Below are 15,602 nucleotides of genomic sequence, written 5' to 3' on the forward strand. Positions count from 1 at the left end.
GGAAATAGATACCTTCACGAATCTTAAAAAGACTTCTTCAGAGTCTGTAAACAGCATGACCATGTATACTTATCTCTTTCTTTTCAGTACAATGAATCATCAAAATGGCAGGCTCATTGTGGTGGCATGCTGAAATGATTGAGTGGGAACTGTGCCCAGAACTGAACTGTAAAAAAAAAAAAAAAAAAAAAAAAAAAAACCTTATGCAAACACACTGTCCTGTACTGTAATGCATTGGCCCAACTAGATTCTTTTGGATGCTTTGGTGATTGCTCTTTTGTTTGGGCTTGGAGAATTCAGAGCTATGGAATTCAGAGCTCAGATTTGACCACAATATTAAGATTATTGCAATCTGTAGTGAATCTGTGCATGTTATCCAGAGTCAGAGACTGCATTCTGCACTTTCCTTTCACCTCAGGCATGCAGTCAGGATGTATAAATGAAATGTTGTATGGTATGTTTACTGTAGTTGCTTAGAAGTCCCATTCTTTACCAATGCTCAAATGTGATTAAATTTTTTTCTTGTTAAAGGAAACAGCTTAGAACAAACCCATGTAAGTATCTTTATTTTCAATGATTTAACATTTCCAAATGTTAAAACCAACACAGGTGAAAGAAAGTGTTTGCCTAGCTTTATTAAAATGGCATTCCCAATTAGAACTTGTGAATGACAGATACTTCAGGCTTTCGAAGGAAGCTAAAACATATAATAATATGTTTCAGAGCAATTCAGAGCAAAAGAGGGCACTAAAACCAATTTTTAAAGAAAATAGGAAGGAGACAAAACTCAATGCTACCTTTTCTTTTAATAACTGTCTTCCTCTTTCTAGAAGAAGTTGTACTTCCTCAATACATGCTTTATTTCTGCATAAGGGTTTCTAGACGGCACTCTAAAACATTTGCCAGAAGGTGGCGACATAAACCCTTATTGCTTAGAGCTGTCCCAGGTGCTGAACCCAGTTTCTGAGATAGGAGAGGCTAGCCGGCTAGCGAACAGGGATTCCACTAAGTTTCCCCCAGAGGTTTGCAGGCTCTGGTAGGAAGTGCAAACGGCCATATAAAATGCCAGGCTTCACTTAAAACACATATGCAAAATATTTCCATCCCTGAATTTGCTAGCCACAAAGTGACAGTGTCACTGAAATTACAAGTGTAGTAGTGATGGAAGTGTGTGTGTGTTTAGAATATATATCACATTGAGTTTTGTTCTTCATTTCGAGTTGCAGTTGTTTACCTCTCCTTGTCCTTTGACACGTCCTTTATAATTTCGTTCTCTCCTAGTTCCCCAAGGTTAAAAAAAATGTGACAGGCAATATCCTCCCCGAAGGAATCCGGTCTGACTGTTAGATGATAACGGAGGTAGCGTTTTTGTTGTTGTTTGTTTGTTTGTTTGTTTTGAGACGGAGTCTCGCTCTGTCGCCCAGGCTGGAGTGCAGTGGCGCGAGAACGGAGGGAGGTAACTTTTTAAAAACGAGACACACTCCGTCTTCTTCCTTCAATTAGCAATTATTGGGAGACTGACCCAGGACTGTTCACCTTCCCATTCAGGCTCCCTGTGCTTCCTTTACTCATCTCCTGTTGCCACTCAGGGATGCTGACACGATTTAAGAATTTGACAGATAATATGAGGCAATGAGTAGTCGGAATTCCCTCCCCCCGAATACCCCCTCCCCAGTTTGACTGGATTGGAGGAGGAGTTTATCTGTTACAACCTTGGTCTGACCGACAGGGATCCGGTGTGTGTAAGTGAGTTCTGAGTCTCTGTTGACAAAAAGGGACTGGAAGGCAAAGACGCTGAGCTTGAGGGAGAGGAGGGCGGGGACCCAGAGGAAAGAGGCACTCCTCGGGGTTGGGGAAATATTAGGAGGGGAGGGTTAGAATGGGAGGGAGGGAACCTGGCTTTCGAAGCGACTCACAGAGGGATAAATAAAGGGAAGTGAGGAGGAAGAGCGAGACTGAAAGGGAAGGCAAGTGGGGAGAAGGGGGTCGAAAGAGGCAGAAGAGAAAGAGAGAAGAGAGAGGAGGAGAGAGGGAGAGAGAGGGAAGGAAGGAAACAGGGAGAGGAGGGTCACAGAGTGACCGTGGAGGATGGGGCTTCTCGGTTCTAGATATTTCTGGGATTGGAGACTGTTTGCTAGAGGGGAGACTCCAGCTCCTCCGGCAGCCAGTTTGGGAGCGGCAAAGTAAAATGGACAGCGACAGACAGACGTTCTAGCCACCTCTCCGCCGCCCGGAGATCCTGGAGCTGCTTTCAGGCCAACTCCAGTTTCCCAGCTGGAGCCTCTGAACGCTCTGGACTCCGCGAGCCGGGGGAGCGCCTGAAAGCTGCTCCTCAGAGATACCTTCGCCGAAGCAGTAAGAACTTCCTGCTTGGGTGCCTGCATTCCCTTCCTCCGAAACTTCCCAGGAGAAGCGGGGGAAGACCCGAGGGGAAGGGGCGAGGCGGATCTTCGCGCTGCTTTTTCTTCCCTCCCCGTTCCCGCGCCGGGCGCGCAGGCATGGATGTGCTCAGCCCTGGTCAGGGCAACAACACCACATCACCACCGGGTCCCTTTGAGACCGGCGGCAACACTACTGGTATCTCCGACGTGACCTTCAGCTACCAAGTGATCACCTCTCTGCTGCTGGGCACGCTCATCTTCTGCGCGGTGCTGGGCAATGCGTGCGTGGTGGCTGCCATCGCCTTGGAGCGCTCCCTGCAGAACGTGGCCAATTATCTTATTGGGTCTTTGGCGGTCACCGACCTCATGGTGTCGGTGTTAGTGCTGCCCATGGCCGCGCTGTATCAGGTGCTCAACAAGTGGACACTGGGCCAGGTCACCTGCGACCTGTTCATCGCCCTGGACGTGCTGTGCTGCACCTCATCCATCCTGCACCTGTGCGCCATCGCGCTGGACAGGTACTGGGCCATCACGGACCCTATCGACTACGTGAACAAGAGGACGCCCCGGCGCGCCGCTGCGCTCATCTCGCTCACTTGGCTTATTGGCTTCCTCATCTCTATCCCGCCCATGCTGGGCTGGCGCACCCCGGAAGACCGCTCGGACCCCGACGCATGCACCATTAGCAAGGACCACGGCTACACTATTTACTCCACTTTCGGAGCTTTCTACATCCCGCTGCTGCTCATGCTGGTTCTCTATGGGCGCATATTCCGAGCTGCGCGCTTCCGCATCCGCAAGACGGTCAAAAAGGTGGAGAAGACCGGAGCCGACACCCGTCATGGAGCATCTCCCACCCCGCAGCCCAAGAAGAGCGTGAATGGAGAGTCGGGGGGCAGGAACTGGAGGCTGGGCGTGGAGAGCAAGGCAGGGGGTGCTCTGTGCGCCAATGGCGCGGTGAGGCAAGGCGACGATGGCGCCGCCCTAGAGGTGATCGAGGTGCACCGAGTGGGCAACTCCAAAGAGCACTTGCCTCTGCCCAGCGAGGCTGGTTGTACCCCTTGTGCCTCCGCCTCTTTCGAGAGGAAAAATGAGCGCAACGCCGATGCCAAGCGCAAGATGGCCCTGGCCCGAGAGAGGAAGACAGTGAAGACGCTGGGCATCATCATGGGCACCTTTATCCTCTGCTGGCTGCCCTTCTTCATCGTGGCTCTTGTTCTGCCCTTCTGCGAGAGCAGCTGCCACATGCCAACGCTGTTGGGCGCCATAATCAATTGGCTGGGTTACTCCAACTCTCTGCTTAATCCGGTCATTTACGCATACTTCAACAAGGACTTTCAAAACGCGTTTAAGAAGATCATTAAGTGTAAGTTCTGCCGCCAGTGATGACGGAGGAGTAGCCGGCCAGTCGGGGCTACAGGATCTGCCCCATTCACTATGCTTCCCCCAACCCTAGGGAATCAACACTTAAGATAATTTGCCACTTCTTCTCTGTCTCTCTGCTCCGCCCGCGGCTTGCGGACCTGGTCCCCTCCCCACTTCCCGCTCCAGCGCAGGGCGCTTTGCGCAAAGGAGACCCAGCGGCGGGGCGTGAGAGCCCAGAAAATTCAGTTTGTGAGAAGCGACATTGGCTCAGACTTTGCCTTTAGCATCAGTTTTGATCCCAGCAATTGCCTCTTCTCTCTTCTATCCCCTAAATCTTTGCGGTAGATGTTTAATCCTTAGTTGTTCAAGGCAGAAAATCCAAAAACTAAAAAATAAATAAACTGTACACACAGCCGCCGCGCCCACTAAGGAGCTCCACCCTATCACCCAACTTCTAGAACTTGGACTTGAGGTTTGGGAATTTGCTCCATCTCTCCCGCCCTCTGGCTCTTGAAATATTCACCTTTTCCTCCCTATTTTTATCTTTTATTTTCTTTCATTGCTTTCCTCTCTGCCCTCGCCCATCCTTATGCACGAATCTGCTGGTCCAGAGAGGCGGAAGAGGCTGCTTTTCCCCGTGCCAGCGGTGCCCCCGGGATTCCCTGTCTTCGCGCAGACTTGAGATTAACTCTCTCGTGCAGTGCACAACCCCTGCTTCCTTTGTTTCCTTGGACTCAAAACAAGTGGCTAGAAGGTGTCTCTTAGAGTGGACTTGTAAGTACAAGGCCGGGCCAGTGGGGGAGAGCGAGGAGGAGGAGGGTGTGCAGACCACTTTGTCTATGCTTGTCTTGGTGTCAGCACTCACCAAAGAAGCTGACAATCATACAGTGGAGAGAACGGACGCTGTTTGCACAGGTAGCTGGCGAATGTGTACGTCCTGGCATCGCCACTTACCTACTGCGGGAGGCGCCAGCCGGCCGCTGTTTGCGCTCTGGGGACGCTGAGAGGCCTGGGATCCGCGCGCCTCCCCAGCCATCTGTGCTCTGGCAGGGCGGTAGGCGCTCCTGGCTGCTGACTGACTTACCGGATCTGGGTTACTCCGCCTACGCTCTGGGGCGCCCTGAAATGCGGGTAGACACCTGAGGGTTTTGCCATAGCCGGCAGCGCAAGGTCCCGCGGAACTCTTGGGATTGGAGAGACCAAGGCTTTAAAGGGGCGACATGCTGGGGCGGCAAAGAGGAAAGGTTCTCCAGGGCGCGCGTGCCCAAGGCTCCAGCTGGCTGCCCCAGTAAAACCTGAAAGAGCTATTTTATCCTTACGATGTAGACTTTTTCCTCCTAATTCACGCTCTTGTCCTTTTTAGATCGGGGAATAATTCTTCTGAGCGTGTCCCAACACTCACTGCATTTGCTTTACAGTACATCCAAGACACAAAGTTAGCAGAGCTTAGTTTTCCAAATAGGAATTCTGGGCTTTCAGTGGAATGCCCAGATAGTCCATAGGTTAGCACTATCTGTGACAGCAGGCAGATAGTTTAAATAGCAGAGTCCTAAAGGACTAGTTAGGAGGTGGTCTTCCTGGGGAAGCTAAGAATCTTTTATGGGATTATTTGCTCCCTGGCGTGGCCATTCTGCTGTGCCAAGGGTCTACGGAAACCACCTTTTTGCCCTTTGAATTGTGGAGCACTCCAGGCTTTCTCTCCTTCAGTTATTCTTGAAGCCTTGCCACTCCTGCCGAGAAACTGGTTAAAATCTTTGCTGCCCCAGAAAGGGAAGTTATTTAGGTACTCTCTTTGGATGTAAATTTCCAACTACGTGATGGAGATCTAGAGGGTTGTCATTGTTTGATCTAGCCTCCAATTTTCTTATGAATAATGGTTTTGTTTTCCAGAAAATTCACAAAATAATTGATCCCTACTCCCCTCTCTCTTCAACTGTACCTTTCGAATGTTTGCATTTGCTGTTTTGAGAACCGTATTACATTTACACATTGCAAAAATTGCCAATGAAAAGTTCGTTTGTTCACAATTAAGAAAGTGAAAGGACAGCTCTGTCACTTGAAGCCATTTTATTGTTTGTCAGACTGAACAAAACTTTCCTTTGGTGTCTGCTTCTGTATTCTAAACTGGAAGTAGACATCATATTCCAGCTAAGTAGGGAAAGTTTTAGAACTTTGGGAATAATTTGTCTATATATGTATAATGCTGAGAAGGGTCTGCAGTGAAGAAAGTAAGATAGACTTCTCCAGTGCAACTATTACTCATTTGATAATTCAGTTTCATTTTTGCTTACATAATCTAAGTAGAACTATATCAGAAACCAAGTTTTTATGTATGTTATACTAAATTTTAGGAGCAACATCTATATTTAAAAAATCCAAACCCCAAATTTGCTCATCCAAATTATGTCTTGGCCAGCAAGTTTTACATTAGAAGTTTTGAGACTTCCATTTATTTGTGTCTTTTACAGAATTGTGTGACAATGACTTTTGGACATTTGTTCTTTCTGCTTTGGAATATTTATACAAGAATGGAGAAGGAACATTAAACTGGAGCATAATTGTCAAGGCAATAGAGAATTTAGAGAAATAAAATAGCTGCATATCTCTAAAGAGTGCCTGATGCTTTCTTTTTTCTTTAACGTATTTGTACTAAGGTAAAGTGTTGATGCATCAAAATTGCCTTCACTTTTCCTTATGACAATAACGGACTTTAATAACGGTAATGCTACAATTAACTAATATCAGTAACACATGCATCTTTATTTCAATCAAAATCTCTACTTGTATTTATTTGTGTAATTTTAAAATTAAAGTTAAAAATACAGTGATTAGAAGAAGATCCTTCTTTATAGGTCAGGGATCTGACTTAGGGAAATAAGTGTACTTTTCAACAGTAAAACTCATTCTAGATGGGTGATTTCCTTAAAAAAAAAAAAAATGTGCCTCTGGAAAAAGAAAGTCACGTATCATTTAGGCATAAAACCACACATTTTCCATGACTGGCACCTGCAGGTAACATTTAGGTTTCTTTCTAACATGGACAGAATGGAAGATATGTGGAGCAAAACTAGTCTCTGGGGAAAGCAGCAGGGGTCCAACCTGCCTTTTTAAAACAGCAGATGGTGCTGAGATCCCTCCTCTGTCTTCCCTGCAACATTCAGCTGGAAGAAAATAACCTCCACTGTTTCAAAAGGAACAGTTAATTTTTTTGGGGTTTGTCAATTAAAAGCATAGGGGCATTTTATTTTCTGGCTGGGTCTTCTTCCATAGTAGTGTTCTGTATATAAGACGTATTACTATGTTAAAATTAATTATTATGCTTTATTATTTCCCTACTTGAGTAGTCAGGAACACCTCTTGTTTCTGTTGTTATATTCGTTCATTCTACTGCTTTCTGGTGTCAGAATGATGGCTGCAGGGCAAAGTGAGCACGGGTAAACCTCAAGTAAACAAAAGTCAGGGTTATTATTGCCAGGGCAGCGAGCACTCTGACACTCATGAAACCTGGTTCAGGTGATGTATGTACATACACATATTATCACAATGGTGAAAAACAAAATCAGGGTGCTAGTGGTGGCTCTTACCTGTAACCCAACACTTTTTGAGGCCTAGGGGAAGCAGGAGGATCGCTTGAGGCCAGGAGTTCAAGGTTACAGTGAGCTATGATCACGCCACTACACTCCAGCTTGGGTGACAGAGCAAGACTATCTCCAAAAAAGAAAAAAAGAGTAAAATTAGAAGAATTGATGGAATAAGAACTATCTGAAGTTTGTAATTTTAAACACATTACATAAATGTGTTCCTGACGTTGAGTAAAATGCTGAAGTGGACATATTTGTCAGTTGAATTTTGTCAGTTGACTCTTACTCTTCTCCACCTTTGCTCCCTCCTCTGGCATCTCTTCGTCCAGGGACAATGGCTTTCTGTTTTCTACAGGCCTTCCTGTGGCCTCTATCAACACCTCAACTAAGAGAAGGAATTATTAGTTAACAGTCACTTCCAGTGTGACTAAGAAGCACCACTAACCCATTTTCAGTGATCTTCTGTCAGCTACTGCTTGATAATATTGAAATATAAAACTACAAATTAATACAAGATGCTGTTGTTACCTTAAAGTAGTTTTCAACCAATTTGAATATATAAAAATAAACTGATAAGGCCAAGTAACTACTCATGACAAGGATAAAGTGTCATGTAAACAGGGTGAATCACAGGAGTTTGGCTCTATAAGAATTCAGAGGACAAAGATCACTGTGGGCTCATAGTGGGAAGGGAAGAGTGGGTAGAGGACACTGTATATTGTATGTAGGATTGAGCTCTGGGCCGATGAGGGGGTGATACGAAAAGGCAGACATTCCTTATGAGGTGACAGAAATACCCTGATCCCTTCTTCTTGGCAAGTGGGGGCCTAGAATGAAATTTCTGTCTGACTGCTGGATGTTGATTAATTGCCTGGGTTTATTATGCAAATGGTGATCCTTGGGAAAGATGCAGACTCAAAACCTCCCATGTGTTGTATTAACTGGAAATGGTCTGGGAAGAGAGAGGAAAAGATGGGTCCAAAGCCAAAGGAATGGCTAGATGAGAGGAAGAATGTTTTGAGCAGAGTAAGGAGGAGAGCATAAGAATGAGGAGAGACTCATTTACCATTAAGGAGTTGCAATAGGGTGGCCAGGGGTATGTACAGGGCAAAAAATTCAAACTTATGTAGTGTTCGTAATTTTGCCACATGGTTTTTACACATAATGTGCCACTTAAATTTGAAGTAGCAGATCCGGTTAGAAATACCAATTAGAACATTTTAGCTAGAGCAGAAGGTTCACAGAGTAGTGATAAGTACAGAAAGAGGTGCTAGAGATTTGTATGTGGAGAAAAAAGCTGAAACTGCAGTTTTAGCCAGTGGAGACCACTAATAACTAAAGCAGATGTGTTCTCTTTGGAGGTGATTTCAATGAGGCAGGTGTGAAACAATAAAGGCCTGAACGTGGGAAGCTGGCAGAAGAAATGGAAAACAAGTAAGATGATGAAAAATACATCAAAGAAGGAACTGGCAGGACTTGGTGTCTGGATGTGAAGAGAGAGGGAGTAGAAGATGCTGATGTTTTGAGCCAGGGATATTTGGGCGAATGACAGAAAGGGAAAGTCAGGGATTTTTTTTCCTGTGGGTCTTTCCTTTTGCAGCTTCATCTGTAAATGTGAAAAGGCTTTGTCTTCTGCTAAAAGAATTCCCAATCCAGATGGCAGGGGCCTGCTGGAAAAGGTATTAATACATATCACAGCATTAGAACAATCTGCCATTTGGATGAGTAAATGAGGAATGCTACTACATAGAGTAATGATTGGAATCATTCCCTGATTAATATTAATTTCTTTTTCAGTAGGGGATGTTAATTGTTTTTTGAAGAGGGTACAATTCCAAGAGAGAACAGCCTTTCAGGAAGAGCAACCCCCAAAATACTATGTTAAGTAGTGTATTAAGAATGGTACATGAAGCCTAAAGGTTGTGTCTGTCTAGTTAAGTAAGTGGAGAGCAGAGGAAATCAATTTTGCTCTTTGAGTTCACTTACTAAGAACCATAAGAGACCTATTTGATCCTTATATTCCTAGAAAATCTAGACCCATTTGTGTCTTAGTCCGTTCAGGCTGCTATAACAAAATACCATAAGTTGGGTAGTTTATAGACACCAGAAATTTATTTCTGACAGTAGTAGAGGCTGGGAAGTCCAAAATCAAGGCACCAGCAGGTTTGTTGTCTGGTGAGGGATTGCTTACTTGTTCACAGATGGTTGCCTTTTCTCTGTAACCTCCCATGGCAAGAGGGACAGGAACCTCTCTGAAGCCTCTTTTATAAGTGCATGAATCTCATTCATGAAGGATCTTTCCTCATAACCTAATCACCTCCCCAATACTACACCTGCTAATACTATTATCTTGGTGATTAGGTTTCAACACATGCATTTTAGGGGGACACAAACTTTCAGACCGTAGCAGTGAGGCTAACGTATCCAGTGAATTTCTGTTATTTTTCAATCTACTTTGCTTATGTGGCAATGGCAAGAATAGGGAAATGAGTAGAATCCACAGACATTTCCATATCTGACACCATTCCAGGCATTATCATGCCCACTGCCTATAACCCTGTGCAATTGCCCAGCCTTTCAGAAAGTTGTCCGGGCCAATAATTCAAGGAGCTGTTTTGTATTGGAAAGTGGTTGTTCTGTTGTGTCTAAGCTAGCTTCATCTTTGAAGAAATGCAAGGGCAAGAAAGCCGACTGGGAGCAGAAGGGAGAGGAAAAGGCAGGGGGGATAACGGGACACACTTACCTTGTTATATAGCTGTGGAGATTGATGAGAAAGTGTTTTCAAACTCCTCCAAGGTCCTTGGAGAGGAAGCACCCTGTGAAATATGGTGTGCTTCATAGTCTCTGGAAATAATAAGTCTGACTTTGCGATAACTAAAGAAGATAGAAATCAAACAGTGAAAGCTGATTTTAACTTTAAAAGAACAGTAGATACAGGACTTCAATTGCAAATATTCATCAAAAACGTAGTTTATTCTAAGTATTTACTAGAGATAAGGAGCAATTTATGGGAGAGGCTCTGGCTCAGGAGTAATGGGCATAAAATTCATTTGTTCATTCAACTAAGATTTCTGGAATACCGATGGGCCAGGGATGGTTTTACATACTTGGGATACAGCAGTGAAAAAACTAGGTAAAATCTTTTGGCAGGTTGTTTGCAAAAATTGCTACCATTATTTTTCTCCATGTGTTCACCTCTTTTGCAAGGTGATTGAAAATTGCTACAAGAATAGATTTTAGGTGTGCTCAACACACACACAAAAATGATAAGTATTTGAAGTAATGAATATGTTTTAAAAAGATATGGAGGCTATTTTCTTATACCTTGAATCTGGGCTGGCCTTATGCCTTGCTTTATTGAATACGATGGGGCAGCATTGATGTGGTACCAGTTATGACCATGGAACTCAAGAGGCTCTGTCCTCTTCCACTTGCTTCCTTGAAACCCTGCCCAACTGTCATGTGAACAATCCTGTGCTTACTTGCTGGAGATAAAGAGATCAGATGGAGCAGAGGAGTCATCCCAGCTGAGGCCATTCTGGATCAGCTAGCACTCAACAGATTTGGCAGCTGACTGCAGACACAAGAGTGAGGGCAGCGTAGACCAGAAGAAACTCTCAGCTTCATTCAATCTAAATTATCAAAACACAGACTTTTAAACTAAATAAATGGTTGTTATTTTAAGGCACTAAAATTTGGGGTAATTTGTTATATTGGAAAAGCTAACTAGGACAGTCTCAGATCTTAAGGAATTTACAATAGGGAGAACAGAGAAAATAAGCAACAATAACAAAATCATATACATATGTAATATATCAGATGGCAATCTGGAAAATAAACTGAAGTAAGATGTATAGGGAGTGCTACGGTGAAGGGGAAGGATGTTGCTATTTTTTTTTGGTGTTTAGGTGACCACTCACTGATAAGGTGACATTTGGATAATGGCCTCAAAGGAGTTATCAAAGGCATGTGTTTGGAGCTTGGTGAAAATGAGCCCTCAGATAAATACATCTTAAGAAATCGTAGTCAATTTACTGTGAAACTACAAATGATGTATTTCCAACAAAGGAAATGCCAGGAAATTGCAGATTTGGAAATTTGTGTGCCCAAATTCTAGGGCCTTCCCACTTGCTGACTGGAGACCTATTAGGTTGAAGGTATTAATATTCAACTTGTTCAGGATAAGACTCAGCCAGCCAGGGGGAAACCCTGAGTGGGATCTTACCAAATCTTAGGTATTGCCATGATCCTGAAACTCTGACATATACTCTACATCAGGGGCCCCAACTCCCAGGCTATGGATCTGTCCCGTCCATGACCTGTTAGAAACCGGGCCACACAGCAGATGAGCCAGCATTCCCACCTGAGCTTTGTCTCCTGTCAGATCAGCTGTGGCATTAGATTTTCATAGCAGTGTGAACACTATTGTGAACAGTGCATGTGAGGGATCTAGGTTGCTGCTCCTCATGAGAATGAAATGATACATGTAATGTGCTTGAATCATCCCAAAACCATACCCCTGCCCACTGCAGTCCGTGGAAAAATTGTCTTCCACAAAACCAGTCCCTGGTTTTTGAAAGGTTGGGGACCGCTGCTCTACATGGTGAAAAAAAAGCTACCTTGGCAAGCCAGGTCATCTGAATTTTACTTCTGACTATGCTATCACTGTCATCTTGGTATATTGTATAGTTTTATTTTGAAAACAGCTTTATTGAGGTTTCATTCACATACTTTACAATTAACCCATTTAAAGTGTATAATTCAAAGGTTATAAGTACACTCACAGAAATGCTCAGTCATCATTACAACCAATTTTTGGGACATATTCATCACTCCCAAAATAAACCCTGTACTCTTTATCAGTCACTCCTTATTTCCCACTAATCCTTGAGCCCTAGGCAATCACCAGTCTACTCTCTGTCTTTATAAGTGTGCCCATTCTGGACATTTTATCAAAATAAAGTCAATTAACAGGTAGTCTTTTGTAGCCAGATCCTTTTACCTAGCATCATGTTTTCAAGATTCATTTATGTTGTGGCATGTATCAATACTGTATTTCTTTTTATTGCCAAATAATATTCAGTTTTAACACTCTATCATATTTTATTCATCCATGAATTAATTGATCATTGTGGTTGTTTCCACTTTTTGGCTATTATGAATAATGCTGTTGTGAATACTTGTGTACAGATTTCTACCTGAGTGTATATTTTCATTAATCTAGGGTGTAAAACTAGAGATGGAATTGCCGGATGATATAACTGCATGTTTAACTTTTTGAAGGACTTCCAAGCTGTTTTCCATAATGGTTATACCATTTGAAATTCCCACCAACAATGTAAGAGGGTTCCAATTTTTCCACATCCTCCTCAATATTTGTTATTATCTGTCTTCTTGATTATAGCTATCCTAGTGAGTCTGAGGTGGTATCTCATGGTGGTTTTGACTTGCATTTTTCTAATGACTAATGATGTTATGCATCTTGTTATATGCTTATTGACTGTTGGCATGTCTTCTTTAGAGAAATATCTATTTCAATTCTTTGCTCATTTTTAAACTAGCTGGTCTTTTTATTATTGAGTTGTAAGAGTTATTTATATATTCTGGATACTAGATTCTTATCAGGCTTATGAATTACAAATCTTTTCTTCAATTCTGTTATCTTTTCACTTTCTTAACTTTATCATTTGCATCACAGCAATATTTTTTTTTTGCTTGTGTTTTGGAGTTGTATCTAAGAAAGTCATGGAAGGTTTACTTCTATGTTTTCTTTTAAGGGTTTTACATTTTAAGTTTTAGCTTTTACATTTAGGCAGTTGATTTATTTGTGAGTTATTTTATGTATAATATATGGAAGTGGCTCAAATTCAGTTTTGTTTGCCAATACCATTTTCAATACCATTTGTTGAAAAGAGTATTCTTTCCCCATTGAATTTTTTATGCCCTTGATTAAGATCAATTGAGCATAAATGTAAGGGATTATTTCTGGATTCTCAATTCTGTTCCTCTAAACTTATGTCAATTGTTACAGCAGTACACAGTCTTGATTATTGTACCTTTGTGGTAAGTTTTGAAATCAGGCAATGTGATTCCTCCAACTTTGTTCTTTTTTTCAACGTCAGTCCAGGTATTCTAGATCCCTTGCATTTTCATATAAATTTTAACATCAGCTTATCAATTTCAGAAAACAACGTTAACTGGGATTTTAATAGGGACTGCACTGGATCTGTATATCCACATCGAAAGTATTATCTGTTATCATCTTACCAATATTAAATCTTCTGATTCAGGGCCTTTCCATTTATTTAAGTGTGATTTAATTTATCTTAACACCATTTTGTGGTTTCTAGGGTGCAAGTTTTATACTTATTTTGTTATACTTATTTGTAGGCATTTTTTTTCTTTTTGTCACTACTGTAAATGAGATTGCTTTAAAATTTCATTTTCAAATAGTTCAGTGTATAGAAATACAATTAATTCTCATATGTTGATCTTGTATTCTGCAGTCTTGCTAAAATTATTTTAATAGGTTTTTAAGTGAGTTTCTTAAGATATTCCATATACATTATGCCATCTGCAAATATAGTTTTACTTTAAAAAATGGATGTCTTATATTATTTTCTTGACCAATTCCCTTGCTGTAACTTCTACCATCAGGGGAAATAAAAGTGATGAGAGTGGACATCCTGTCTTGTTCCTGATTTTATGGGAAAAGCATTCAGTTCTCCACCATTTGAGTATTAAGTTGATGGTGGGTTTTTCACAGCTGCTCTTTATCAGATTGAGAAAGTTTCTTTATTTTCCTAGTTTGTTAGGTGTTTTCATTGTGACAGGATGTTGAAGTTGATCGATGTTTTCTATTTGTCAGTTGAGATGATTATATGCTTTTTGTGATTTTTTTAAGATTAAATGAAATAATTCAGGAAATATTTAGCAAAAACTCTGCTATATACTAACTACTTAACAAATGTTATTTAATATTTGCTCAAGGAAGCACCCGTAATTGGATTTTCATTGGTTGTGTAGTTGCAGAGCAAGGAGAAAAGTTACATTGAATATTAGATGTCATTCCTGACTTTTTAATCATATAAAACAGAAGACTGATTTATTAGTCTGTTCTCACGCTGCTAATAAAGACATACCTGAGAATAGGTAATTTATAAAGGAAGAAGTTTAATTGACTCCCAGTTTGGCATGGCTGGGAAGACCTCAGGAAACTTGCAATCATGGTGGAAGGGGAAGAAAACATGTCCTTCTTCACATGGTGGCAGGAAAGAGAAGTACAAAGTGAAGTGGGCAAAAAGCCCCTTATAAAACCATCAAATCTTATAAGAACTCACCCACTATCATGAGAATAGCATGGGGAAAACCACCCGCATAATTCAATTACCTCCCACCAGGTCTGTCCCATGACACACGGGGATTATGGGAACTACTAATCAAGATGAGATTTGGGTGGAGACACAACCAAAGCATTTCAACAGTTAAGTAGAATGCCTCAGGGAGAAAAAAGAGGACATTTACAAACTAGCTTTGTCCACATGATAAAACTTTAATTTTAAGGAAATTAAAATAACACTTAAAAATGAGGAATGAACTTGATAAGTGGTAAAATACTAAAAAATGTATTTGAGAAATTTACCTTTCTCTCTTCTTGTCTTTGTTTTGCCTGTGACCTTGTGTGGCTCTCTCTCTCTCTGGGTGTGTGTGCACACCCATTCACACCCACTAATCTATGCCTCTAGTGTGTGGGGGAGAGCTTATCAATGCTTTTAGTTCATTGCTTTCAGTTCGTAATGATTTTCACAGTGGACCACCCTGTTACCACTTGTAAGCCTTACCAGAGGAACCAGATGGCTGGTATATTTGAGTTGCCAAAACAGCAGCAATAAAACCCATAAAATGTGGAGAAAAGATATTTTCCTTTTTTATTGTATTTCAATCCTGACAGTGTCATTAAATAATGAGAACTTCAAAAGCTCACTCACTGTGAAATTCACAAATTATTAAGAGTCTAGGCTGTTCTCATTCTTTATTGTTAAATAATTAAGCTTTGATCATCTCAAACACACACACTTGATTGGTGTCATTTGATGACATTACAATTTTTGCTTTAACAAATTAGAAACATATTAATGTCAAATTGACTTTATCTGTTTCTTATCTTGCATTTATATTTTGATAATACAGTATCTGATCATATTTGTTTATTAAATTGGTTTGAATTTTTAATAATGTGTTCTTAACCTTGTTGGCTTTCTGATGTGTAACTTTT

General features: G+C 41.7%; 1 protein-coding gene across 1 annotated transcript; it reads left to right on the plus strand.

Moving 5' to 3' along the window:
- The first annotated feature begins 1,763 nt into the window (after positions 1-1,763).
- Positions 1,764-13,694, plus strand: HTR1A (5-hydroxytryptamine receptor 1A). Its single transcript, XM_073014737.1, has one exon. It carries the CDS (start codon positions 2,499-2,501, stop codon positions 3,765-3,767), a length of 1,269 nt encoding a protein of 422 aa, XP_072870838.1. The 5' UTR covers positions 1,764-2,498; the 3' UTR covers positions 3,768-13,694.
- Positions 13,695-15,602: the final 1,908 nt, after the last annotated feature.

The sequence above is a fragment of the Chlorocebus sabaeus genome, chromosome 4 (assembly GCF_047675955.1).
Source record: "Chlorocebus sabaeus isolate Y175 chromosome 4, mChlSab1.0.hap1, whole genome shotgun sequence".
Lineage (NCBI taxonomy): Eukaryota > Metazoa > Chordata > Mammalia > Primates > Cercopithecidae > Chlorocebus > Chlorocebus sabaeus.